The sequence below is a fragment of the Larus michahellis genome, chromosome 1 (assembly GCF_964199755.1).
Source record: "Larus michahellis chromosome 1, bLarMic1.1, whole genome shotgun sequence".
NCBI lineage: Eukaryota > Metazoa > Chordata > Aves > Charadriiformes > Laridae > Larus > Larus michahellis.
Window position 1 is genome coordinate 150,760,421 of NC_133896.1, and position 27,481 is coordinate 150,787,901.

The following is a 27,481-nucleotide window of genomic DNA, read 5'->3' on the forward strand; positions in this document are numbered from 1 at the left end:
AGGACAAAATAATATATTTCTTGCGTGGGCCTATTTCCTTAAGTGAGATAGATACTCCTGTTAACCCTGATAATGTGTAGGCTTTTGATAAACAATTAAGCCAAACTTGAATCAAATTATGTATTATAGCACTGCTAACCATGAATTCCCATAGAAATTCAAGCATCCTTCTGGAGTATTGTGCTTTAGAGAGATAAGAGGTGGTGACTGTAATGAGCTTAGCAGATGCCTTGGATGAATTTAACTTGCTGCCACCTGTATGTGACAGACAACTGGTGATACTAATAACAGGATTTCTGAGAACCTGAAGGGCATTGTTTGCAACACTGCGCACTCGCTGGTTACGTAGTAGCATATTAATGCACTTTTTTTCTCAGCAAACAGATGTCTGTTAGCTATGACTGGCTGATACACAAGTTGAAAATTCCACTGCATTTTCTTAGTCTAACCTCTACCCTTCTTTATTTATTTGAAATCTGAGGTTATAAACAATGTGTCCCTGCTCATCTCTTGGGTGTGAGACACTTTCCTCTGCTGCCTTTATCCAGAGAAAACCCTAGCATAGAAACTTATCAGTAAAGTTGTTACTTATCAGTAACAGCAAATGTCGTTTTCCTTTTTCATTAGTGTTAAGTTTATATCTTAGTCTGAGATGAATTGCTGCTGTAGCTGCCTGTGATGAAAAAGTGGCCTTTCTGTGTGCTGCAAATCCAAAGCGTTATTACAGATAGGTAATATTCCTGCATTATGGAGTTTTTTCATATTAAGATACTGTCTCTTCCATGTTGCTGTACTATATTACATGCTGAATGTTCAGTTAAGCTATCTTTCCTTCTAGGGATTGATAAAAGAAGTAGAGATGATAAAGTCGGAGCCTGCTTCATTTTCTTTTTTGACTCTTCAGCACTTTCTTAATTAATGCAGTATTACTTAGGAAACTGCATTTTCCTAAGTAACAAGAAAATCTCTATTACTTAGGAAATTCTGTTTCCCAACAAATATTGAGTTGCTTAGGGAAGTGCTGAGTAAGTACTTAAGTGGTTTTCTTCTGTATGCTTGCTAGAAATTTATAAGCTTAGTTTCTCTTTAGTGAATTGACAAAGTGAATAATGCTTGTCAGCTTGTAAGTGTAGTTTGCGTGGATAACTTTGTGTACCATATTTTTTTAATCAGACTTTACAAAAGAATACAGAATAGTAATCCTTTCCCTCACTGTGTTTTTTTCCTGCAAGTACAAAACATCCTTATTAGCAGCAACCTTGAGAAGAGCCCTTATGTAACCCTTTCATAATATTCCAAAGATCCTGTGCACAGGCAGCCTCTAACTTTTAGGATGCCAGCACGTAGGGCTTTGCTAGTTGCCACTAAAACAATACTTTCATATTGTTGCAAAGCTGCCCTTAATATCTAGGAATGAACAATTCTATGAGTTTGTCTAGTTCATGTTTTTTAATTTAATAAGGTGGTGTTTATTGCTGCCTTCCCTAAATCACTATTGGTTTGGATTGGTACCATGCTTGTGGCTCTAAGTTTTGAAGTCCAACTGGATGGGATATGTACAAACATGACAAAGGAGATAGCCCTTTTTTTCAAGAGCTTACCAACTAAGCATGTGTGTGCTCCAAGATCAAACTGTGAGGGAAAAGAGGGATGTACCAAGATCATTCTTGGTTGTCTAGACCATGTTACTCCCCGGTGTGTGGTTTTCCTCACGCTAATTTGTTTTGTAATTTAAATGACATGACCGCTTTAAGCTAGTTACATTTTTCTTTTTTTCAATAATATTTTTTTTAAAATGAAAAAAAACCTGAACCACCACTGTTCCCACCACCACACCAAAACCAGAAACTGCAGTTAAAAAGACCACGAAACAAGATTTGTTCTGTTTTTCATTTCAAAGCTGATATTCATTTATCAAAACACCACAGTTGGCTTACATAGAGAGAGCAGAGTCCATACCCAGAGAGCGGCAGAGGAGAAGCCCTCAAGGTGACCTTTTGCTGCAGCCTCCCCTGTACGACCTCTGTGGAGCCCGGCATTGATAGCGCGAGGGGAGCTCTGTGGGGCTGAGGGGGAAGAGTGTCCCCAGCCCACCAAAACCCAGTGCACTCCAGCCCCAGTTTCTGTAGCACCACGGTGGTTGATAGAGATGTGATGCTCTTGGTGGTATCAGTCTTGTGAAATGCTCAAATTGCATCATGAAAGATTATAGCTTATTCCTTACATCCCAAAAGTAATTCCATTTTTGATAGCATGGGACCCAAAGCAACGTCACTCTTCTGAGTAAGAGTTTGTGTAAGCTTGTCTGAAGAATTCCCCTATTTCTTTAACTTTTCTGTTGTTTGTTAACATCTTGGATGAAATTTATCTTTCCTACCTTCTGCCATCTGGTTATGCGTCTAGAATCCTTTTTAATCCCTGGGGCAGGGAATAAAGCACTGATAACCAGCTATCACCAGCTGAGTTGGTTTCCAGAGTTGCTTGTAGTTTTGGTGATGGTTAAAACTCAGAAGGTATCTAGACTAGATTCTTTTAGCTAAAATTAAGCAAGAGGTATCTCATCCTTTTGTGTGAATCGATGCTGGTTTTCATACACTTGACTTAAAAAAACTGACAGTCGGAACAGGGGGGAGAACAGAAACATAAATTGCTAATTTAAAGTTCTTTTTTGCATAAAGTTTACAGGGTAATAGGCAAGGCAAGCTTTAGTCATCGTCATTGTGTCTCCTTCCCCCCCCCCCCCCCAAAACTCCCACCTGTTAGAAGATGAAATCCATGGCCCTGTGATGAAGGTCTCTGCAGTGGTTTTATTGCTTCATTCAAAAATGTAGTTCACTGCAGTGCGTTATGTAAGTGGAGAACTCTTGAACGCGGTATTGCAGCACATGCAGCTCCTTATAAAACTCCTTGAAATGATGCTCTTAAAATTTACTTCTCTGAGCAGCAGTACAATTCTCTACAGAGAATTCTACATTATTTTTGAATGGAATTGCACCAAGGAACTGTGAGAGTTGCTGACCGCTTGGGTGTCATTTTAATATTTTAATTATATCTTTTTTCCCCTTTGGATTAGTATTCCTCACAGCTGCATGTCAGACTTGCATCTAACTTCCATTCTCAGTATTAGTGATGTATATATCATGCTAAACTTCTGTGGTTTATGTTTCTATCAGACAAAGTTGTGGTTTGTATGCAGTTTTCAGCTTTTCGGTACAAGATACAAAATTTTTGTCTTGTGTGATTAGATTCATTAACCTTAAAATGCTCAAAACTGAGAAATACATGACTGCCTCTCTTCTCTGCAGCGTACTCTTTCTCTTGGTAATTGGAACAGCCTATCTAGAAGCTCAAGGAATATGGGAGCCATTTAGGAGACGCTTGTCCTTTGAGGCCTCAAACCCTCCCTTTGATATGGGAAGGCCACTTGATCTCAGGAGAATAGTTGGAATTTCATCTGATGGAAAGTAAGTATGTGTTTGGGTTCTGTGTGGGATGTTTCCCCCCCCCCTTTTTTTTTTTCCTTTAGGTGTAAGGCCAATAAGAAGGTAATACTGCTCTTTAGAATAGGTGAAAGAATAAAGCTCCTCTCATTACTTATAAAAAGATGGTTTGAATAAAAAGATGGATTTAATGATTGTAAGGAATATTCATCTTTTGGAAAAAAAGAAAGAGAAAAAAACCCCAACCAACCAACCAAAACCAAACCCTGTTAAGTTTCCTGTTAATGCTCCTTGAAAATGAAAGGTGTAGGCTGCAGAAAAATTACAGGCCAGAAGTTCCTACCTTTGGTGTCCTCAGTTGTAAAAAAATCTCCTTTCAGCGTTCCTTCCACCATATATATTGACCGTCACTTTACCGTGTGTGTTCACGCGTACAGCGAGCAAGTGAACAGGAAATGGTAAAGGCTACTGACTTGTCAAGCTAGTTTTAGGCATTTTGTTGGTTATACGCCAAGAACAGTGTAGTTCAAGGATCCTTTTGCACACAGTGCTTTGTTTCTCCTGTGGAAGAATGGAAACATTGTAGAGTATATTTAAACACTTGTTGTTCTTCCAGCTTGAATGCGCTTGGATCGGATTCTAATCACAGTTCATCCAGAGGGATCTATGGAGCGGGCAGTTCGTCTTCACGATCCAGTGCAGGGAATCATAAACAATGCAATGCAACAGCACACCTTCACAGCAATAGAAACGCACCTGATGTTGAAAATATCAAATCCAAACCCAGTTCAAGCATACCTAATAGGACTTCAGCACAAGCGGCTTCCATGCAGTCCGTGAGCAGAGCGGGTCCCTTCACCTTGGATTCAGGTGCCACAGCTCAGACTCACGCCGCGGGCAAAAGAGCCAAGGGGCCGAGGCAGAGCCAGCAGCCGGCGCAGCAGCCGGCACCAGCTTTGGCAGAGCAGCCCCTCCAGCAACCCCCGGCATCCGGGCCCCAGCAGCAGGAGCAACAGACTGAAAGTGCTCTGCCACAGCTACCGCTTCTCAGCCCATCGCACGGCGAGTGTGCCAGCAGCAGGAGGCACAGCTCGGAGGATTCGGATCTCACCGGGCTCATAGAAACTATGGAAAAAGACTTTGACCACCCAGAATCCCCTTCCCCAGATGTGTTTACAGAGCAGCCCCCATCTCCACTAGCAAAAAACAAAGGTAATGCAGTGCTGCTTTTTTTAACAGGATGATTCATTATGTAAGCCACAGAACAAGATTTAATCAACTGTAAAGGTCATGTTTTCATAGCGTGGAGAGTGATAGCTTCTCAGCTGTTCCCTGCCCGGCTGTATGTGCCCGTGTCTTGAACACTTCCTTTCTTTTATGGTAGAGAAGTTCTCTGTACAGTACCACGTTGTGATCCTTCCTGCAAAATTTTGAGAACATTTTGATGAAAGCAAGTGTGCCTATTTAGACATCTGACCCCCTGAAGAAGAAAGATGCTTTTGGCTGCTTCTCCTTTGCCTTTGGGTTAGCATCCATCCCGCCCACCTCCATCATTTTTACTTGGGGCTGGGGACTGAGGGAAGGAAAAGGAAGTTTATCCTAGTGTATTATGAAAACTGAGACGGGGAGAAAGGCAGGGGGAGGAAGAGAGAGATATCTGTAAACCCCTGTGCTATTGTTTGGGAATGGAATTCTTCATGCCCAGACTTGCAGATGTAAAAAAATCCTTGATGTCAGGTGGTCAGCAAATAATTTTATGGCACCTGTGTTTCTAAACTGCATTCATCTTCGCATGAGGTTAGAGTGAGTTTAAATTGTTTACGCATCTTTTCAGTTGACTAATGCTTAAAATAATGTATTGAATTTCGTACATTAGATACGTAGAGACTTTTAAAAGTATATGTCCTTTCCTTCTTATAACACTTTGTTAGAGTAGGCCTTCTAATCCTGTTTTTTTGTATTAGCCATTTCACTTGTGTCCCAGAGTTACGTGGTTATAAATTTAATCTTAATATGTTTATTTCTAAATGTTTTTTTTCACTTTTTTCTAACAACACTGTTGTACAGAAACTGTATTGATACTGTGTTGCTTACTAGGGATGGAGTTAAGATGATGAACGGTGGGATGGCATCTAAAGCCTGAGGCATCTGTATGATCACGCCCCACCAAAGAGGAAAGCTTCACTCTGTTAAGGAGTAATGAGCAGATAGTTCTTAATTAGTTCAGAGTGGATGTGGTGATGCATCTGAACTTTCAAAGTGGAGACTCTGAAGTGATGAGAGGTTTTGGGATCCTGCTGAAATAAGCTGTTTTATTTCTCTCCTGTTTTGTTTTTAGTTTAGATGAGAGGCTGTGTTTGGGGGAATTAATCTGAATTATGATCAGTTTGTCAGGTATTCATTTCATAAAGGCTAGTGGTACTCTGGCAAATGACATGGCTGTAGGTGTAGGTTTCATGGGCAGCGTCTGTGTTAACAAATAGCGCCGTATTGGAGCTCTGGAGAGCAAAATGGCTGGTAGTGAGGGTGCAGCGTCCTTATGGGGCCGTCGGAGTAGATTTACGGTGGACTGATCCAGTCCACGTACGGAATGCCTGAAAGGGCTGGTAGCACTTCTGGAGCGTGTCTTCCATTTGTAGTTCAACCTGAAAAGGAACCTCCTGCTTTCGAGTACTGCTGTACAGTGCAGCTGCTACACAGCATGTGGGGACCACTGAGTTTGGTTTCAGAAGCATATTCCTGATGCAAATAATGTGGTGTACCTATGTTAACATTTTTTGTACCTATAGCAATTTCTAGCAGTCGGTGTATTTGGAGCTTGTCTTAGCAAATAGCTGCTTCTAAGTGTTGCTAGACCTTTGTTTACATTTTTCTTTTCAACTATATTTAAATGCATTTTCTTGAGATGGGTGCTTCCATTGATTTGCCTATCAATTTCAAAAGGAATTTAAACGATGTTAAAATGCCTAGTTCTTAGTCACTTACATTGATTCCATTTTTTGGCATTACTTTTCCATTTTGTAACTTTCTCCTGATTACAAATTCATAAATTCACATTTCTCCTCCTGTTACAGAGGCTTTGCATCACTTGGGCTTTGACATGGTGGTATACTGAATATTTAAACATACTCTGTATTGCAAAACATATTATGAATGTTACATTTTGCAATCCAGATAGTTTTCCTGACCTCTTCATCTTCTTAGATCAATGCATCGTATTTATGCATGTAGATTTCTTTTTGGATGAGCTTTACAAACAAACAGACAACGTTATCTGTAAACCCTAACTTGACTCACAGAAGCTCAGTGCATCAAATAAAACTTGCCCATTTCCATTTGCCCTCTTTAAAAACGTATAACCATAGGGGAAGTTCCATTATCTATCTGGATCTACATACACACACTGATATTTGTCTTTAGGTAAATAGCTAGAGCTAGTCACAAATATTTGCAGAAGCAGCAGCTTCTGGACTAAAACTGGCTGGCATAGCATCCTGCGCAGGATTCCTGTCTTTATAGTCTTCTCTTTCAGCTTTTTAACGTTGAGGTCCTAGCAGACTGCTGCAGAGGCTGCATTAATTACTTTTTGTTAAACAGCTGCCTTGTATTGTATTTTTATGTCATGATAGCATTTTGCATATATTTTCTGATGTTGAACATTAAACATTTTAGCAATCCTGAATATTGACTAAATTTGAAGCAAATTCTAGAATGCGGCCACTTGAGGTAAAACCAGAATATCCCCGATAAGCTGGAAGCCGACCTTTAGAAAATTTCCATACAAAGGTCTACTTGTAGTTACTCTTTTAATTGCATTCACACAAAAAAGAATATTTTTATCTCCAGTATTATTGTTGTGCTTGATACTGAAAACATTGTCTGAAGAAAACAAAGTCTGAAGGCACTGCCCTTTGATATATATCTAATATTTGCCAAAATACTGATGGCAAATTTATGTTTTGGTACAAACTTTCCCTGAGGAACATTTTGCCAAATAAAATATGACAGCTACCATTGTGCTTCCAGACTCAGTTCCAGATTGAGCTGGTACAAATCCCAGGAGAGGCTGAATCCACTTATTCAGCACAGGTTAAGTGAGCCTTTACTTGAGTGAACTCTTGCGTCCATGCTGGGAGCTGTATGCAGGCACTGTGCGGCGCATAAATGAGACTGCTTAGTCTGAAGGGCAGTATCTAAGAAAGGTCTAATTGGTAAAGGCATTTATTGCATCTAGTGAAAGATGTAAGAGTATTGTGAATGCTCTCATCCTGTAAGAGAATAACAAGAGGCGATGGTAAGATAATGATGACTCAGCACACGCGCAGTGCCTCTATATTGATGCTCTTTTGATAACTTTTTTACTCCCTGGGAAGCCTAATCCTGCCTATTTTGCAAGCCAGGACTTTTGGCTTAATTTTGAAGGTTCTTAAACCTCTACATTTTGAACTTATACTATGCTACATTTCAGTTAACCTGTAGAAATTACAGGGAAAACATAAGCAGTTGCTCAAGTAGCATTATTTATGTGGGTTGCTTCAAGATAATTAATTAAAACTCTCCTGGCCTGTTTAACACATTGTTTTCCCTACTTTGAGATGCAGTAACACTTGAACGTGTCAAGCCAAACTATTTTACATTCAGCTTAGTGATACCTCTTAGAATAGTACACTCTGAAAGAATAAAATATGTCAAGGAGAGAAAGTATACCGGGGTGTGAAATTTCTGGGTTTGGGGGTTTGGTTTTTTTACGTCTTTGCTAGACAAATACTACTGGTGGTTTTTTCTCATCCACTCTGTCTTACTCTTGGGTGGTGTTTTGGTTTGTTTTTTTTTTTTTAACAGAAGCATGCTAATTATTTCTGTTCTTCATTCGTTCAGATGATAAAGCTTGTACCAACTTCTGAAGTTCATGTTTAAATCTAGTCTTGCATGGTGAAACTGTCAAATTGGATTCTAAGGTGTTTAAAAGGAATGCCAGGATCAGAGCAGAGAAGAATTATAGGTAGCCAGGTGCCCACTGTCTATAGAGAGGCGATGGAGGTAGGGCTCAGGCGCATAAATGCGGTGGAGATCAGGGTTTTTCAGGTGTGATGCTATTGCACACATTGGTGTGAAGCGGCTGTAAATGGTTGGTGTGTCATAACAGATGACAGACTTGAGAGGCTTAATCACATGGGTTAGCCTCTAAAATGAAGTGAACTTAGCCCGTCTTGGAGTACTGCTGCTGAGAATCTGAAGCATCCTTATCTCCCTAGGGAAAGGGAAAACACTTCAGCGCAAGGCTAAGCCACAGAAGAAGCGGGAAGAAAAGGATAGAAGAGGGAAAGGAAAGCAACAGGAGGATGAACTGAAGGATTCCTTGGCAGATGATGACAGTTCTTCAACCACAACCGAAACCTCCAACCCAGACACAGAACCACTTCTCAAAGAGGTACGGCACTGCTCATAAAAGCAGGCTCCTGTGTGGCTGGTGGGTCACCTGTTAGAGCAGGAATACGGTCTCTTCCTCCCACCTCACCCCCAGCTTTCATATATGATCATACTTAACAAAGGAAGAATGTTAATTAAAAAACATCTTTCCCAATCCTTGCCTTCGTTTCTATGTGCTTTATAAAATTTGCTCCTCTGTGAGTGTGAACATGAGTCCTGAATCCTGTAGTCTCGGGACTGAAAGTGCCTGAGTGACTGTGGCTTGAATAAGCCACCAGTTGTCAGCAGCATTGTGGTGATTGTCTCTCCGCACGCTCCTGGCCTGTTCTATTTGCAGAATAAAACACAAAAGTATGGACACTAATTTTACTCAATAATTTAGGTGTGTGCTGAAACTGTGCATTTCATCAGTTACAAAGGATGAGTTGACTGGTGGTAACTTGTCAGCAGGTAGTTAACTTAATTACCTTTGACAGTACCCCTACCTTTATTTTACTCATTTGGCCTACATGCTTCTAGGTAATAAACTAAAGCTCTAACAATTTGTGTAGTGGCCAGGTTGCCACAAATATTTTGTCCTAAAGCATGTGCTGGGGAACCAAACGAAGCAAAGGTAATCACAAAGAGAAGAAAACCAAGCTTAAATTTTGACATGTTTTAAAATGGAACTTTGGAAAAGACAGGGATTCTAGCTGGGGGAACAAAGAGAAGAAGTCCATGTAATACATTTTAGAAGTTATGGTTTAGTAAGTTTTCATTTGAAAATCACCTTTGATTTTTCAGGATGGCTATTTGACAGTATGCTTATATTCAGAAAGTCTTAGAAGTGTGGTTAAAAAAAATAAATTGAATGGTGAGTTGCTCATTCTTTGCTTTGTTGAAGAGTCTGCTTTAGACTGCCTGGACCGCCGTCTCAGTACAGAGTGAGCATCTTTTAAAGGAGTCTTAGAGGAGTCTTAGAGGCCGTGGCCTGAGGAGCTGTGTATTTGCAAACATCAGATCTGCTTGAAGTTCATTAATTTGCTAGACCTTTCGATTTCCAAATAGGAAAAAAATAGATACCACGTTTTGTAGGTGTACTCACTAAGTAGTAAAAAAGATACCTTCTATGCTGCGAACATGCTTATGTTTTTGACTAGCATTCTTTCTTCAGCTCGTTTTGTACTATATATGTGGCTTTACTTTTCATGAATATCAACATGTTATTATAATGTCTTTTATAGGAACCTGAAAAACAAAAGGGAAAAGTTATACCAGAAAAACCTGAAAATGAAATAGTCCAAGTAAAACAGAAAACTAAAAAACTGCTAACAAGTATCAAGAAAGAAATCCCTGTAGATGTGAAACCCAGGTGAGCATAACAAAGGCTTTTTATTAGAGAAGGCATCGTGCTTGAATGGAAGATGGATTGATAAAAATCTGTGTGTTTGACTGTTGTGGCTGCCAGTCTGGCTAATGCCAACAGCAGATACCTTTAAGCAGCTTCCTCTTCCTTCCTGATACCAGGGAATATATGAAGCTTGTAAATAATAAATTATTTAATGGGAATACAGTGCATAAATGAGAACTAAATCCAGAGAAGAAAAACAGGTTAAGCAATGTTCAGCTTTTTGTAACAGGTATGACATACACAAAATGGGCTTAATGTTTCTACAGGAGCTTCTAGTGGCAGCACAGTAAACTGGCACTAATATGAGTGCCTTCAGTTGCCCTTGGTGAAATTACAGCCTTTTTTGTATCGTAGAGTAAGATCAGAGTCTTGGGTATGTTATTAAAGGGGGCTGCTGCTGCCGCCAGTCCCTTTCCCTTACTGACAGGTGGTTGATTGCAGATGATAGAAAGGGGAAAAATGAAGAACCTTAGTCTTACTATATCTAGTTCAGTCTGAAATAGTGTTCTGACATTCTGAAATCAGATCAGTGACCAAGTGCCACAAAAGTAAACTTTACCAAACCGAGGCATGGTATATTGGCTTGTGTTTTCCCTGTTGCCGTAATTAATACTAGACTAACTGGGATTAGTAGTTAGTATAAATTAATTTTCTTCAAAATATTTCTGAAAACATTGCATGGCAAAGTCTCCTCCTTATCTTATTTATTCTTACCATTATCTACTTTCCTTTATCATATAAATCTCAAGTTCATTACATGTGATAGTGTTCAAAGGCCCCAGTGAGAGCTGGTTTGGAGTTCTTCTGCAAGAAATGGGTAAAATAGTTCCTCCCTAGAAAGTCTGAGAGACATAATCAAATAGCTGAAGAAGAACATGTAGCCAAAGTAATTTGGTGGTGGGTTTGAATAGTTTTACGTCATTGAGTAAAAGATGATCCTGTACATTGAGGGCAATAGCATATCAGGAGCGTGTGATCTAACAAGGAAGCGGGGGCGGGCAGAGCAGAAAAATGCCAATTGCCATCTCTTGTTGCCTCTGTATAATCAAAAAGGTTCTATAATCCTGGAGCTCCAGGATGAAAGCTTCTCCTGGAAGGTGAGTGAGCCCTAATAAATGTGCAGAGCAGTGTGGGTAGAAAATGAGCCAGAGCTAGGAAGGGTGGGGTTGCATATAGGAGAAATATAAAATTCTGCTTACGAATAGCTTTGAAGACAAGCATGAGGTTGATACAAGAAAGCCACAGGAGACTAGTCTTTTGTAAAACTATATGATGCATATATAGATAGATATAGGTATATAAAATTTTTTTTAAAATCTCCTCTTGAGGATTTCAGAGAGCCTAAAAATAAGTGTATCTCTGTTTTCATTTAGTTCCTTGGAATTGTCTTATACTCCCCCACTGGAAAACAAGCAGCGCAAAACCTTTCCATCCAAGATATCTACACAGCACCTTTTGACGAATGGGTCTAAATCAAGAAACCTCCCCAAAACGAGAGGTAGTGTGAGGCTCTTTTTTATAAATACCTCGGGAGTTTTATTCGGTTGTTTGTAATCCCTCTTGAGGGCTTAATTCTAAGTCTGCTCTGAGAAGAAAGCTGTTCAGTTTACTACCCATGGACTTGCTTTTCTTCTTGTGTTTTAATAGGTCTGAACAGTAAGTTAATGGAGAGCAGGCCACCAGTATTAGCAAAATTTCTCCCCAGTGGTTCTGGACAGGAGCTAGGAAACACCAGCAGCTCAGAAGGCGAAAAGGATTCTCCACCCCCAGAGTGGGACTCGGTGCCTCTTCACAAAGCTGGCAGCTGTAAGTAATCACTAGAGGATGACAGAATTAGTCTTCTGCAATGAACGTCTGTAGGTAGGCTTGGTCTGTTTATACATCTTCCTGTCTTTTTTTCACTGCATAGTTGTGTTCCCATTTTCTTCTGTGGGCCTCATTGATGGCATCTGGTACGATTTGGGAGCTTTGAAAACAGCATAGGCAGAACATGGGCCCTTCCACAGTTCTTCAGTGATGGGCAGGATTCAGAAGCTGCTGGGGAGATTGAGGAAATGAGAATTACAACTCAAAAACAAAATGTATTTTCTAGAGCAGACGGGGTTTTGCGTGGTCAGGTCTGCTGCAGTCAAAGTTGAAACTAATTACATGACTTGTCCTTGAGAGGAAACACTGAAAACACCTTAATGCAGTGGTTAGCGTGGGGCGCTGTTAAAAGCTTTTTGGTTGCGTTATAAGTCCCTTGTGTGGGAACCAAATCACCTTCCTCTTCGTTGCATGCGAACATAAAGTCATCTCTCTCCACAGCGCTCGCTTAGAAAGGTTCTTTCTTCCGTACAAATCAGTTTATCTTGGTGCTTTTATTGCAATACAATCTCTCTGAAAATAGGTAGTAAACCTAAATAATGATAGGTGAATATAGGGGAGGAGCTACTTCTGCAGTTACTGGGAACAGCCTTTGTTGTCATTCCTCAATCTGAACAGAAAGGATAGCAGACATTTGAGAAACCTTCATTTTAAAGTAGATACTACAGGAAAGTGTTTTGTGTTTCTCTTTATAGCTACGGACAACCTTTATAAACTCTCTCTGCAAACCCTGAACGCAGATGCTTTCCTGAAACAGCGACAGCCCTCGCCGACGCCTGCCTCTCCATCTCCTCCTCCTCCTCCTCCCGCATCTTTAGCTTTTGGGGCGCGAGGGGGCTCTTACAGCAGCATTGTGAACAGCAGCTGCAGCAAGTGAGTCCAAATCCGCACCTCCTACTGATTTCCCAAGCACGGAACACTTGTGGAACCCATGTGCTTCACATGGTGTATCTTCCTTTTTCTCAGACCGATTTCCTCTTCCCATGGAAACTGCTTTTTTGCAGATTGTTACCGTGCATATCTTACCCCATGCTATTTATATTTTTCTGGGTTTTCTTATGACTTGGTAGATTGGAAAAATGCGCAATTACATGAACTGTTGAGCTGTTGTTAACGTTTTCATGAATGCTAGCTTAAATTGCTGCTTTTTTAAAATCAAACTACTGAAGTCCAAAACCTTAATCTTGTTTCTTTTCTTTTTTTTTTCCTCTTTGTCCTTTAAGTGAAATGAAAAGCAAGCAGCCTAATGGTACCAAACACAAGCTGGCAAAGGCAGCTTCTCTTCCAGGCAGGAATGGTAACCCTACTTTTGCTGCTGTAGCTGCAGGTTATGACAAGAGCCCAGGTACTAGAACCAGTTTGGAGTTCTAAATATTTCTGAATATTTCCTGAATATCGTGTTTGGGTTTTTTTATTTTACTCGTTTTATATATTATATATTTTTGCAGGTGGCAGTGGTTTACCAAAGGTTTCTCCAAGCAAGATGGATGTTTCCAGCAATATCAGCATTTCCCACGCAGTTGTTGACAGTGATGGCTCTGACAGGTAATTTTTATATTCTCTAGGCAAATACCTAGGCCCCTAGAAAAGAAGATTGTAAGCCCTTAATGGCATTTTGAAGGTAGTGACAGAATTAATTTTGGTTCTTTTTTTTTTTTTTAACTGTTTTTTAAAGTCTGGGCAAAGCCTCTCTCACCTTGTAAAAAAGGTTTAGAACTTAAAAGTGACTCAGAAGTAGAAAGCAGGATGTTCTGGATGTGATGGGACTCCCCCCACCACCGCCATTACCAATAACTCAATAATCTTGTGTTCCCCAGACATCCAAAGAATGAGAAATCAGCTTCACTCTTTTAGTATTGAGGAGCATGAACCAAGGTCGCTTGAAATAGTTTACAGGCAGAATATCTTGCTGTACAGCAGTATCTTTCACTCCCAGTTTTAACACTGAGACCAGAACTATCACTGGACTTTGCGTTACGAGTAGCAGCAGAACAGAGCGTGCTCAGTTGTGTTCCCCAAGGCATGCTGTCTTTTCTGACATATTTTGGCAGTGCACGTCTGTCTCGGTTGTAAAAATCAGTGAGCGTCTGGTAACCTTTCTGGAATAGGAAAGAGACTTGAATTCAAGTTTCAATATGCAAAGGAATTGCTTTTCTGAGCAAAGTTTGTGGGTACGGTTTTGGTTTGCTTTTGTAAATGTTTATCGCTGGTTCCAGTTAACTCAGATGTAGTACCAAGAACCTTGCCCGCAAGCTGGAGTGTGAGCACTTGTATCCCTGCTGAGTGGTTCTAAATTTTGTCTGCTTGTCAAAAAAACCTGCACTATGGCTTAGACCCTTTAAGTTTTCTGAAAAACTGATCAAAAGAGCTACTCTCAGGTTTGTGTTGGAGCTCAGCCTACAAATTAAAGAGCATTTTGTCTATAGCAGTGTGTTTCTCCAAGATGGGTGTATACACAGAAAAATGATATTTCACTGAAACCTTTTGTTAAAACAAAAATAAGCTGATTTCCTAACTCTTGATCACCATAAATAGTTAAATATATACACACACATACGTTCATACATATACATTTGTATATAGATCAGTAAGTTAATATTGTCAATAGTACTGTGTTAATGAGTTGTGTATTGCTTTCCCGTTACTCCATAATATTTAGTTCGGGTTTGTGGAGTCCTATCAGCAATCCCAGCAGTCCCGACTTCACACCTCTCAACTCATTCTCTGCATTTGGACATTCTTTTAACTTAACTGGAGGTGAGTTTTTGTTCTCAAATATTTTCCATATACAAATGCAGGTAAAGAAATGGTGTGTCTCCATTCCACAGGTCTAAGTATACACAGTGTTCCCGTCCCGGTCCCCAGAATGGATCAATATTTAGGAAAGTGTGTTAAAAATTTAGTGGTGTATTCTGTGTTTCAGCCCACAGTGAGTTAGTGGAAACTCTTTAGAGTGTTTGTTGGGCTTGGAAATACTTGGTTTTGAAGGTTCTTTGTTTCAGAAAAATTTCTTGATATTGCCACTGGGCCTGTGGTTTCCTGAGCACTTAACGCCTGCACAAAACCATTGCTCTGTAACTGAGGCCCATCCCTCATGTTGCTTTCCTCTTGTGTCTTCCTCTAGCGTTTGTATAGCTGCATGATGAACTGATGCATGCTAAAACCAGCCATTAATTCCTGTATTCAAATATTTAGGTAAACTGTTGAGGTGGGCATTGATGCAGGCAGGCTGTATTGTAGGGCATGGATGTTCTGCGTGCTTACTGTAGGTTTGTATACCGTGTTTGGGGATGCATGATATGGTATTTTTTAAGGTGTCTGCAAAAGAGGATAAGCAAAGCAAACTTCAAATGTGGCATTTGCAAAATGGATTGTATGTCTCCTGAAAAAAATGCTGTCTACTGTATGTCTAACAAAAAATGCTGGGGGTGTACAATCAATAGCAGCTGCTGCTGTGGGGTTCTTTAATCTTCAGCAGCAGCACTTGGCACCAGCAACTCTGAGGGACGGCAGCAAGATGCCTGGGATCAATTCTGTGTGCAGGGACCAGGTAAACCACGAGTGCTGGTGCTGCCCTCTTCTTCTCCAGCAGAGATGGGGTCTGGGCTGGGGCACAGCGGGCGCCGCCTGCTGTACCAGGAGATACCTGGGTGGGGAGTGCTGCAAGGCAAACGAGCGCTGCAATTACGAGAGGCTCCTTCAGCTGGGTTGCTTACTCCACTTGCAGTTCACTTCTTGTGAGGAACTGCCAGGACTCGCAGTATCGCTGTGCTTCTGCCTGGTTCCCCGACTGTTTGCTTCTGGGTGAATAATACCAGGAATCAAACAGATCCATAGGTTGATACTGAATTATACACAGTAAGCGTATAACTTTTTTTCCTCACTATAACCATGGTTCTAACTTTGTAGCCACTGCCTGATGTAGGGCACGTGAGATGAGATCTGTATTACTGCGTGACCTTTTCTAATCTTGGTTCTTGCACTGCAGCAGGACGTGCTAGAAAAACATGGGAAATTACTATGAAGAGTATTAGTCTGCTGTGGCTCTTGGAAAAAGAGGAAGAGTAATGTACTCAGTCTTATTTCATTTTATTTTTAGAGGTTTTTAGCAAACTTGGTTTAGCTCGATCTGCTTACGGGCAGGATGTTCAGAGAAACTGGAGTGAATTCAATAATGTTCCATCATCCATCTGGGATCCTTCAGCTACAGATTCTGTACCCTCCTGGCCAACAAGCTCGAGTTCCCCGACTCATACAACTGCAGTAAGTATTCACTCTGAGTACCAACCTGTTCTGTATCTGCCATCTAATTTCGTTTAGATGATTTTTAAATTTGGGTGAAAAATATCAATTGAAGAATAAAGGAAAAGGGGAAGCTACATGTATTCATCTTTCTGTGCAGTTAAGTTGAAATGACTGTTGGACAAAGAGTGATTAGTCTGCTCACCTGCAGATGGTGAATCCATGTAAATTGCTTCACATAAAAATACTTCTCACGAGAGCACCTTGCAGCACTTACAAAAGTGTGTTCCATTCCCACTTGCCTCAGGATTGTGGAAAGAGCCATTCTGCTCCTGTGCCATGGCCGGACACTGCCTCTGTCACTTCCAGTTTGACAGATAGTTTCAAAGTAGCCAATATGATAACTTTCAGGGTTTGATTCTGCTTCCTGAGTCCAGTGTTGCACCTACTTGTAAATTAACAAAAAGTCTAAAAAAAACTTACGTAAAAGTAAAAAGCCTCAAACATATTATTTTCAGCTTAGAAAAAAAAAAAAAACACTAAAAGACTGAGCAAAAAGTGAAGCCCTTAAACTGACAACTGATTTTGATGGAGATCTTGACTATAGCCAAAGAAGATGAAAAAAAACCCCAAGTTTTACACAGATTGTAGCACTGGTCTCTCAGCCTTGTACCTCCCTTTCTGTCAGAATAAAACTTACGTCGCAACAGCTGTCTTCAGTGCCAGCTGAAATCGTTCTTCATCTTGTCTTCTGAAAATGTTTTTGTAGTGAGTAAGAGGCAGTGTTTACTTCACCTGGTAGCAGTTCAGATGGAGTTGGGGGGAAGACAGCGGGCAGGGGAAGCCAAAGAAGGTCACACAGCTTCTTATAGACACACACTCACTGATCCTGCCCTTGTCACGAGGTTACAACTGTAGCTGTAATGTCATTAAAACTACGTAAGGAGAGATTTTTGCTTTTTGGTCACATGGAGGGCAGATTTCTCAGCATTTGATAGGAGGAGGGATTGAGGACAACCAGAACAATCTCTTTAGCTCCCAACCTGTTTCCTGGCTGCTTCTGAAAAATACCCTAAGTGTGCTTCAGGAAGCATCAAGATGGAAGCCAGACAAATGGTGTAGAAGAATTGTCAGTCTCTCCCTTTAAATACTTTGATTTGGGGAGACAAAAAGCATTTTAGGAGCTTATTCAAGGAACAGATTGCTTAACAAATAAGAAGCAGCAAACAGACTGAAGTGTTTAAAGCCTTTTTAATGATAGTGATTTTTTTCAAGTGCTCATGGTGTGACAGAACAGGAAAACTTACGTATTCTTGTTACTGAACCTCCTTGCTCTAAGTGCTAGAGAAAGGAGCAGATACCAGGCCAGAGCCCTGTCCTCTTCGCCTTTCTGGCACAAGAGCCAAAGCCGTTCTTGCAAACAGCAGTTGTATAGTGGCTTCTGTATTACCCTTTTTTCTAGGAACGTTTTGGGGGAGTTGATTTTCATCATCCTCCTTCCCTGTTCCTCTCGCTTTACCATTTTGTGTTGTAACTCTTTGCTTCGGTACTAAATCAAATTAAACTTCTGGGGCCTGTCTCCCCTCAGGCCTTGCCGCATTGCTGGGACTTCTTCCCAAGTTTCTTTCTAACCACAATCCCTTATTCCTGTTTCCTCCATTTCCCCGCGTGTAGTGCTGGCAACCCTTTTTACCTTTCTCCACCAGAAAGAGTAGCAGTCTAACCCAAGGTACACTTCTCTGCCGTGCCTTTCCTGGTTAATTCCACTTTTTCAGCAATTATCTTTCTATCAGGCTCTCCCAAATGTAGGAATAGTTCCTGGCGCTTGCCCACAGCAGGAAATAGGGTGGACTTTTAGTGTGCTAGGGTTGGTGTCTGAGCAGCAGAATTAGTGTTTCCTGCTGTAGGCTTAGTAGTCTAATGCTTGTATAGCTTAAATATAACTATTTATTTATATAACAGTAATAAACTGTGACCCTGGTTTGGCTCAACTTCTCAGTGACATTGGAGAGTCCTAATGACGCTGGCCCAGTTAACCCCTGAGTATGCTCAAAACCTCCTGTCCAGCCCTCGGTGTCAGATTCTGTGAGGACGCTTTGGGTAATGTGTTAGTGTCCGACCAGTTTCAGGTATGATTCAGCATACCTGCTGCATTCCAGGGGAGAAAATAAAAGCCTGAAGTGAAGACATTTGCAGGGTCTACCTTGTTTACTTTATTCTAAAGGGATTTTTATTTTAATCTTCAGATGCAGAGTACACTGATGCTGGTTAACCTTTAGTGTGCATTATCTGAGGGCTGAGATCTTAGGAAGGGATGCCCTGTCTGCACCCAGTAAATCCAAACATAAGAATGTTTGTACCTTACAGCACTTACTCAACAAGTCCACTACCTTTTGGATGTATCAAGTTTACTGTATATTTGCAAATTGAATTTACAGCCTATGTACATTAAATCTATTGGCGCTGAGGTATGTAGTGCGTTAAGCCTACATGTAGCAGGTTCTGTGCTAATATTAGCATGAAAGTTATGCTAACCTTTCTCATCTCTATCTCTGGCTGCTTCCGGGTATCACTTCCCACCACACCATGGGTTAGATTCTTCTGCTTGTCGCTTGCTACTATTTGGGCTTTAATAAATTAAAGAGTTGACACAACCTGGGCCTTGTTCATTTCTGCATGTGTTCTCTAGGCTTGCTGTACCTGTCCTATGCATCCCAAATGCATTTGTGACGTGTTGCAGCACACCTGCATCTGCACCAGGACCATTTGTCAGAGACTTCCAGGTGTCCTGAACCAGGAGAGATTTACTGGAACTCCATGACAAATGGCCAGTTCTCTAATCCCCTCTCATCTGGAGAACTTTTGGATGGGGGAAAAAGTATATACTGGGAATATGGGGAGGTACGGTGGGGCTGAACACAGGTAGGTTCATCCAAAATGTACAATTTATTATAGATAATGTCTGAATACAAGGAGATAAGTTTGCAAACAGACAAAAAAGGATCAAGGAATAAACTTTGCTATTACCTTCCATTGCAACTTGAATTTTGTTATTTTTTTCAAGTCGTGAACCATGTTTATCTACCTCATTCTAACTAGTTTGATTAAGCTTGAGCTTTTTGGCCCTTGCGTGTTAAAGCTTGAATACTAGTAGTGCTTAAATCAGTAATGGTGTGGGGACGTATAAGCTCAAAGGAAAATATCTTAAAAGCCTGGAATGTAATTGCATTCTGCAGCCCATTCAGTTACCAGATGTGTTTGGTGACTATTCGTAGTGTGGTTCCTCTGTGCAAGCTCTAGTAAAGGGAGTTTACTTTGTCTGGAAGTCTCTGGACTTCCAGAGGAGAGAGTCTGTCTCTCTTCCTGCCTGTTGCAGTGAAGACGGAAGGCGTTCCACAGCAGGCTTGCTGCTTCTTAGGTACTTTTCTTTCAGGGGGGCTGTAAACAAGGTGAAAGTAGAGGCTGCCAAACTGCTACTTACCTGGCTCTGTCTTTACTGCAGTCAATCCTTGGCAACCCAAGTGGCCTGTGGTCCACCACTCCATTCAGCAGTTCCATTTGGTCAAGTAATCTCAACAGTGGCCTTCCCTTCACCACTCCAACAAATGCGTTGTCAGGCATCGATCTGATGGGTAGCGAAAACTCCGCTGCCGCTCCTCCTCCGCCCGCTGCTGCCACCGTTGCCAATCCTGCTGAAGACATGGGACAGACCTACAATCCTTGGAGAATTTGGAGCCCAACAATTGGAAGAAGAAGTTCAGATCCTTGGTCTAATTCACACTATCCTCATGAAAACTGAAGTTCAGCAAAAGGAAAGAAGAACTCTTACCTGGGTCATAATACAATTCTGAATGCAAATTTTTGAAACATCATTTTCAGGCTGTTGCTGGTCATTGCTTTCTTTCTTTCTCCCCTCCCCTCCCTCCCTGCTAGTCCTGCTTCCATCACTTGTTCCTTTTTAAAGCCTGTCCTGCAATATGGTAGTGTGAGATTGCAGATAAGCTTGACAGAGTCTGGGTGTGGTCACAAATCCCAACTACAGCTGAAGCCTGTAAATCTGAACAATTTCACTGGTTTCATGTTTTACCATCTGCCATCGTTATTTCGGAAACAATTTGAACTATAAAACGGTCCTGGCATGCAATACTTTTCTGAAAAAGTACCAGTTTGGGTTTTTAAATTTTTTCCAGTATTATCCTCCAAGTTCTAATTTAAAATCAAAAGGCACTTTGTGCTAAAATGCAGAGTATTTTTTTAAGATAAGGCTGTCTTTGTTAACACAGGTTCTAAGAATGTAAAAAAACAAAAAAAAAAAAAAAAAAAAAAAACCAACGAAACCAACACAAAACCTTAAGAGCAAAATGGCTGAATGTAAGAGCATTCTGTTGAGACTGTAATACACTTTCTGTGCTGTTTGTACATTTGTAAACCTGAATGCATTTTTAAGTTGAACTGAAATGCACACAGCCAAGACTTGTGGAAGAAACAAGATACCTTGTGCATTTCTTACGGATACAACTTTGGGTTGTACTTTAAAATAAATACTGCTTTTTTCAAGATCTGTCTGCTCTAATTCTGTTCTGATACTTTCTAAACGTGTGTGTGCATGAATCCGCTTGGTGGTGATAGCCTTCAGGCCAAAATCTGCTGTGCACAGGGCCCTTGTCAACAGAAACTTCACTGCAGATGAAACCTAGCTTCTCAACAGTGTGGGTTTGTGTAGCAGCGGAGAATTAGAAATTGTTTTCAGGGTTACACAGTGCCACCCACTCGAAAATTTATTTGCTGGATAGCAAAATGCTGGGAAAATGTCTACACTGTTTAAGTTTCCAAGTGTCAGGCACAGTAGCAGCTACTGCTGTTTATGCTACACCCATACCTTTGTAACACTGTTCTTGTAGAGGTCTGAACAAGAACTTTTCTATTTTTAGATATGATTTATCTGTCCCTTTAGGGTGCCTGTTTTCCTTCATTAACAGTAAGGCAAGCCCCAGTGACTACTTATATTCATCTGAGCTAAAGCCAGGTAAAAATAAACCCTTCCATTACAAGAAAGCATTAACAGACACTAGCAACGTAAATTTACTTATGACTCAGTGGCACTGCCTAAAACTTACAGCAGCAGATTTTTATCAGGACTCATCCTTTAAAAGAATAAGAACTCTAAATTTGAGTTCAAACCTTTATGCTACAGGAAATATTGTATGCAACAAAATATGAGTGTTAAATAAGCAATTGAGACTGCAACCACTTTTCCAGCTTGCGCTATGTGAACAAAATCTCTAGAACTGTCAGATGGCTGTCTTGCTGCCACCAGCAGAAGCTTGAAGATGTAGATCTCTGAAAGAAGAACCTTCTGGAACTCCTTTGTTCTTAAAATTTGGGTATTTCTAGAACCACGCAAGGTCATGAAATGTTCAACTTGGATTTGTATGCAATTTCCTTCTGAGTAACTGGGCAAACAAGTCTCTTACTGCATGCAAAATAAAGAGTAAGTAGTTAAGCTACTGACATGCCAGGGCCTGCTTCTCTGTGAGTGGAACTTGGGAAGATAACTAGCAGTAACTTCAAGGTGAAAGGAGCTGCTTAAGGTAATGTGCCACCTCTTTTTCCCAGCAGGTGTTTATATTAGAATTTATTCCATGGAGGATAGAAGCAGAAACAAATTCTGAGATGCTAATAGTCCTTGGTGGTTTAAGCAGTTGTGAGGACAGGAAAAAATTTCTGCTTTAAATCCCAAAGAATGTGAGACATTCCCTTGTGTTAATGCAAATAACCTCTGCACCTTTAGAATATTCTCAGTTCTCGCTTTTGAAGAGTTTCCTCTTGAGCATCAATTAAATATTACTTAAGTTCCAACAGTGAAACAAGCTGAACTATTAAGGTCTTTGACATGGTTTTCAGTTTTCTAAGAAGGAAAGAGGAAAAAGTACATCCTTCTCCTCAAATTTGTAAGGAAAACATCCTAGGCCTAAAGGCTTCCTATTTCTGAGTGTCTTATTTTCCTTCCCTCTATTCAAAGGTTATTTTGGAGAGTACCTTCACTCTGTTCTGCCAAGTTAAAGAAAGCAAAAGAACTGCCTTAAAAAGAAGCCTTAATTGTAACTTAGAGAATTTAGGTGAAATAAAATCTGGGCAAAATTTAGGTATTTCTAAAGAAACCTCTCTATGGTAAGTATATGTACAACACAGGTTTTGCTGCCTACTCCCTGAGGTGTCTACTTGCTAGCTTTCATGGTATGGTCACTCTTTACATGCATTGAAAATGCTTTTAAAATTGCTGAAAACAGGAGTGATGAGCCAGAAGCATCCACAGACATCACAGCATAACAGAGAGAACATCCCTTAGGAGGTAAAAAGAAAAGTTAAGTTTTGGCAAAGTGCAAAGTGTTAGATAAAAATCTAGATGGGCTTGAAAATGTTGCAGCCTGCTGGAAGGACAACTTAAGATAAAAGAACATGGGGAAAAGCAAGGGTGGACTGTGTTTTCAAAAGCAGAATGAACAAGGCTGAAGCTCAGACCACAAGGAAGTTCCATCTCAAGTAAAAAGACCAGAGGAAAAAAAAAAAGCTTGAAGTGCTGGGAAGACGGGCTGTCGTAGAAACCAGGGAGCTCACAGCCTTTCTGATAATGTAAAACATTTCTTCAGAGTAGCATCAGGGCCAAACTACCGTGAGTCAGCTCTTTTCTTCCAGACCTGGAAGCTACTGGGAATACAGTTCCCAGCAAGGAAGAGAAATAATTACTGTTAATTTTGGTAATTATTTTGGTGCTCCTGAAGGGCAGTTCTATTCTGCCAACTCTAACAAATAGATTTTAAAAACCTGAAAAATTTCTGGCCTGTTATTTAAAATCAGAAAGCCTGAAGTAGGTTACATATGGTCCTAACATGTGAAATCTGTTTAATTAACACAAGCTCTATTTCAAAAAGTTCTTGAAGGGCATTAGCGAGTTTGTTAATGTGTAAGACCGTACCAGAACAGGATATAAAATTCCAGTCAAAGGATGGTGAATGTTTATTTCACAGATACAGACACTTGGAATGAACCAACATACCAGTGAACAGGTCTGGGCCCTGCCCTGGCCATGGCTCTGTCAGCAGTGGTACAGACTGTAGCTTAGCCACTGCCCTACAAGAGAAACACCAAACTGGAGAAAACTCTAGGATGACGTAGGATGCGGAATGTGAGTAAACGGCCGATTCTCAATGCTGGAGCATCACGGCCAAATCGTATTGAAGTTGTCCACTGCACTCTAGCTGACCATGAACTGTCTGCCTGATCCAATGAGAGGTAAAAGTGCACAAGTGTTTTACCTTCATGGGGTAAGAGGTTATCTGTCACTGAAACTACACCCGGGGTGCTGTTCTACACTAAATATAGCTTTGACTGTGCTTTGTCTGTTTTTCCAACCTGTAATTATGAGCAAGTTTTCTGAGCTTCAGTGTGTTGGCCTCGTGAAGCAATGACGACTGCAGCTCACAATGAGTCAGTTCATTAGAAGAGAGCCACGCACTGGGATTGGAAATAACCCAGCTTCTACTGTATGGTTGCTGCAACTAGAAAAGCATTCAGTCACCTCATTTTAAACAGGTTCTGCTTCAAAACTGAGTCTTTTGCCCAATGCCTGTTTTCGTCTGAAGTCAAGGATGGACTTTATGTTCAACCGCTGCTTTAGTCACTTAAATACTAAAGCAGCCTTCAGGATGACTGGATCAGCCCTCTGAACACAACTGCTAACCATACTTGCTACTACTAGTTCACCACTTAGATGCTGTGTGATCCAGCAGAAAGTGGAGCATGAGTTTTTTCTATAGAGAGCAAAGAAGAAATCAAACAATCAGAAAGAAAAGACACAGGCATCTGCAGGAGCCAGAGAAAATATAATGAAGCACTAGCCTAAACTTTGGGGGACTAATAAAAATTGAGAGTCTTAAGAAGCAATAAAACCCCTGGTATCACTATATTTTCTGGAACATGAGGACTGTCCTGAATAATTTTTTTTTTTTTTTTGGAGTAGAACTGTGTAAAGGTAGTGTTGTCCCAAAGCTTAAAGTACAACAGTAGCTGCTCAGATCCAAAAACATCAGTTGGATTAGTTGACCTTAAACAGCAGATTCCATTGTACCAAGAGAAATGCAGAAAGTGGAAGGAAGTGTCAAGAAAGACTTTATGGCCACTTCCTAAGGAAAGCCCCTTGAGGTGTTTTTGTCAAGCTAGGATCATCAAATAGTGGTCCTTCAGGAAGGACCCTGTATCCCAAATCTGACTTCACTCTATCTGCCTACTATGAAGCAAATCTTTGAGTCAGAGTATCATTAACACTGGATAGTATGGGAGCTTCAGGGGGAACGCTCCCTTTCTCCTGAAGTTTTACAAGATAACACTTAAGTAGTCCCTGAGTGGCAGTGAGAAGTGAGTGGGACGTGCTAGCACTGCGATAACAGGATTCACATGGGATACATGCCAGAGTGTACTTACGGGAGGTGAGGCAAACAGACTGTCCTGGAGTCTGAGCCGGACTCTCTTGCAGGCTGTGAAATATCACAGTTCAATTACTTGCCTTAAACAAGACAGGGGATCTGGAGTCTGGCATCCTACAAGAGACAGAAGGTATTGGCTGGGGAGGGTGCAGGGGGAGAGATAGATACCTCTAGGAAGGAGGTACAGACTGTCCATTTTATAATTCTGGAGCTAATAAAATATTCTCGAGGGAAAAAAAAAATAAAAAAATTAGCTGTTCTGGAAAGCTTCCTAGGCGTTTTTTGTATGGCTCCGTGGCAGGATGAAGTCATTTGTGGTGTTTTTGGCTTAGTTACAAGGAATTTCCTGGGAAGCAAGCGTATGGGAAAGTGAGCACCTGGAGCAGCTTCTCCCTCACCCAGTATCACTCACTGGCCCATTCTGGAGTTACCGTAAGGGAAGACAATGCTCACTGGAGAGAGGAGGTTTGCCTGCTTTACGGCACTGTAGAAGACAACAGAAGCTAGGGAGGATGGCTCATTGCCTCTCGAGGCAAATACACAGAAGCTGAAATCAGACAAGAGACATCCGCTGGCTGTTGTTGACTTTCTGGAAGGGGCAAGGACTTTTAGCCCCTTCAACTTTACACCGCCCATCCTCCTGGAAAAGCCTGTCCTTATCAGTCAAGTTAATTACCAGCAAAATCTTGCCAGTGTTGAAGAGGTTGGCATCACGGAATCAAGAAAGTCCTATAAACTACACAATGTTCTACATTAAATGGATATGACACACCTTATGGCTCGCAGGGAAATTCCTATTGTGCTGTATAAACTAGGAGTCTTTTTGGACAACAGTAATTTCAAGGAATATTCACTTATGTCTCAGTCCAAACCAGCAGCACAGAAGTTTTTTCCTATGAACTTCTGCTGCAGGCCTAACTGCCCAACATTGCTCACATTTGCCTGCCTGTCAAATTCTGTTCTGTGGCTGAAGGCTCAGCCTCCAGTTCAAGGGAGGGGTGGGGTATAAAAATCAGCACAGCTTAAGAAAACATCAATAATGCCTTTATGCTTCAGTTAAACTAAGCAAAGGCCATGGCAGAACAGAATATATTAATACTTTGAAATACTGAGGAGCGAAAAAAAGACACAAGAAATAAAACATTTCAGCTATGTTTAGAAAGTTAGTGACAAATTCAGATTTCATGTAGATGTGAGGAAGGGAGGGAGCAAAGGAAGGATAAAAGAGGGTTCCTTTCTTTGAAGCAGCTGAACTCAACAGTCTAAAGAAATGCTCCAGAAGGGTAACTCATCACAGCTCAAACAGAAAGCAAACGTCCATGCTACAACAAGCGGTACACAGACTGTCTCGCTGTTATGCAGAGCTTAATTTCAGATGTGCAAATGTGGGACCTGGGCATGGGTAGTGAGTTGAACCCATCATTCTAGGTATGTGGAATGAGAATGAAGCACATCATGTGCTGACTTAGTGCCCTTGCATCGACCAACTGCAAGCAAAAATCCATACAATGCAGTTATTAGAACAATAAAAACGGAATATTGCTGAAGTCAGCAGGTTCAGCACCAGAGAGTTTCAGAAAATGGACAGTATTTGTGCTGGCTTTGTTTTTAAATGCAACCTCCTTATGAAAAGTCACTGATTTGGTCTACACAGCAATATTAACTCATGGGGGAAAAAGAAGGCTTTCAGGAATTCTGATTAAATCATCAAACTGGAAAACACTTCCCCTAACTCAATAAATTTGAGTAATGCCATTTCCTGTCTCTGCACAGTGAAGAATGAGACTCCTGCTACTTAGATAAACAGCACCCCTCTGTGGCTATGAACAGCATTCAGGCCATCACAGCAGTGCCAGCCGGCCTTAAAATTTCCTCTATGATTTTTCCTGAAACCTTGAAAAAAATCTCAACTACAGTAGTAGCATTTTGCTTTAACAAATTGCACACTGGGAAAATTGACACTACGTTGCCCACTTCCAGTCTATACAGCTATCATTCCTCAAAAGTAACGTGCCAAAAATCCTAAGTGCTTGCAGTTCAGTGGTGAAAGTTCACAAATCAGGGCACCCCATTAGTCATATCGGGCTTTTACTTCTTTTCAAGCATAGTATCACAACACGCCAGACAAGACTAATGCAATCAAACTATTTATTTCCTATAGTTATTTTAATATTTCCTTCATCAAACTCTCTACAAACAAACCAGTTTTCTTTCTTTCCCCTTCTACGTGCTTTCAGTATCTTTTCTTCTGTATCTGCTCACCTAAAAAAAATTATTTCCCCAATACTGAATCCTTTTAACCTGTGCTGTCCTGTACATATTCAAGACACTCAGCTCCTCCAATTAGCACAGAACTTTTTTACGGCTCGTTTCTACACCCCTTCTTGAGGAATTTTATGCAGTTATTTCGTATTTTTGTTCAAATCTCCAACACACTGGTTTCTGCTCTCCTTCCTCAATCTTTCAGTCCACTTTATCCTTGTGAAAGGCATTTGCTGAGCTTTTACCCAGCGTTCCACATTCTCCCCCCTTTGAGTATTTCAGTTGTTTGTTCTGTCCCACTAACTAGTTTCAATATCAAAGCCCTGCTGCAGCGCTGCTCTTTTCTAAATTGTATTGGGAGCCTTGCA

At 40.9% G+C, this 27,481-nt stretch overlaps 1 protein-coding gene across 3 annotated transcripts in view; it reads left to right on the plus strand.

Moving 5' to 3' along the window:
* Positions 1 to 20,925, plus strand: part of TMEM131 (transmembrane protein 131) — a 106,593-nt gene extending 85,668 nt beyond the window's left edge. The window contains exons 30-41 of one of the 3 annotated variants that reach the window (XM_074608448.1): positions 3,306 to 3,464; positions 4,057 to 4,652; positions 8,696 to 8,871; positions 10,094 to 10,221; positions 11,634 to 11,758; positions 11,908 to 12,066; positions 12,822 to 12,999; positions 13,350 to 13,471; positions 13,575 to 13,671; positions 14,786 to 14,883; positions 16,226 to 16,389; positions 19,058 to 19,301. In XM_074608448.1, the coding sequence (XP_074464549.1) occupies positions 3,306 to 3,464; positions 4,057 to 4,652; positions 8,696 to 8,871; positions 10,094 to 10,221; positions 11,634 to 11,758; positions 11,908 to 12,066; positions 12,822 to 12,999; positions 13,350 to 13,471; positions 13,575 to 13,671; positions 14,786 to 14,883; positions 16,226 to 16,389; positions 19,058 to 19,189 (2,134 nt within the window). In that variant the 3' untranslated portion in view covers positions 19,190 to 19,301. Of the gene's footprint in view, positions 1 to 3,305; positions 3,465 to 4,056; positions 4,653 to 8,695; positions 8,872 to 10,093; positions 10,222 to 11,633; positions 11,759 to 11,907; positions 12,067 to 12,821; positions 13,000 to 13,349; positions 13,472 to 13,574; positions 13,672 to 14,785; positions 14,884 to 16,225; positions 16,390 to 18,735; positions 18,894 to 19,057; positions 19,302 to 19,870 lie in introns of those variants that run through there. The other 2 variants (XM_074608458.1, XM_074608438.1) reach the window with 2 other exon arrangements.
* Positions 20,926 to 27,481: the final 6,556 nt, after the last annotated feature.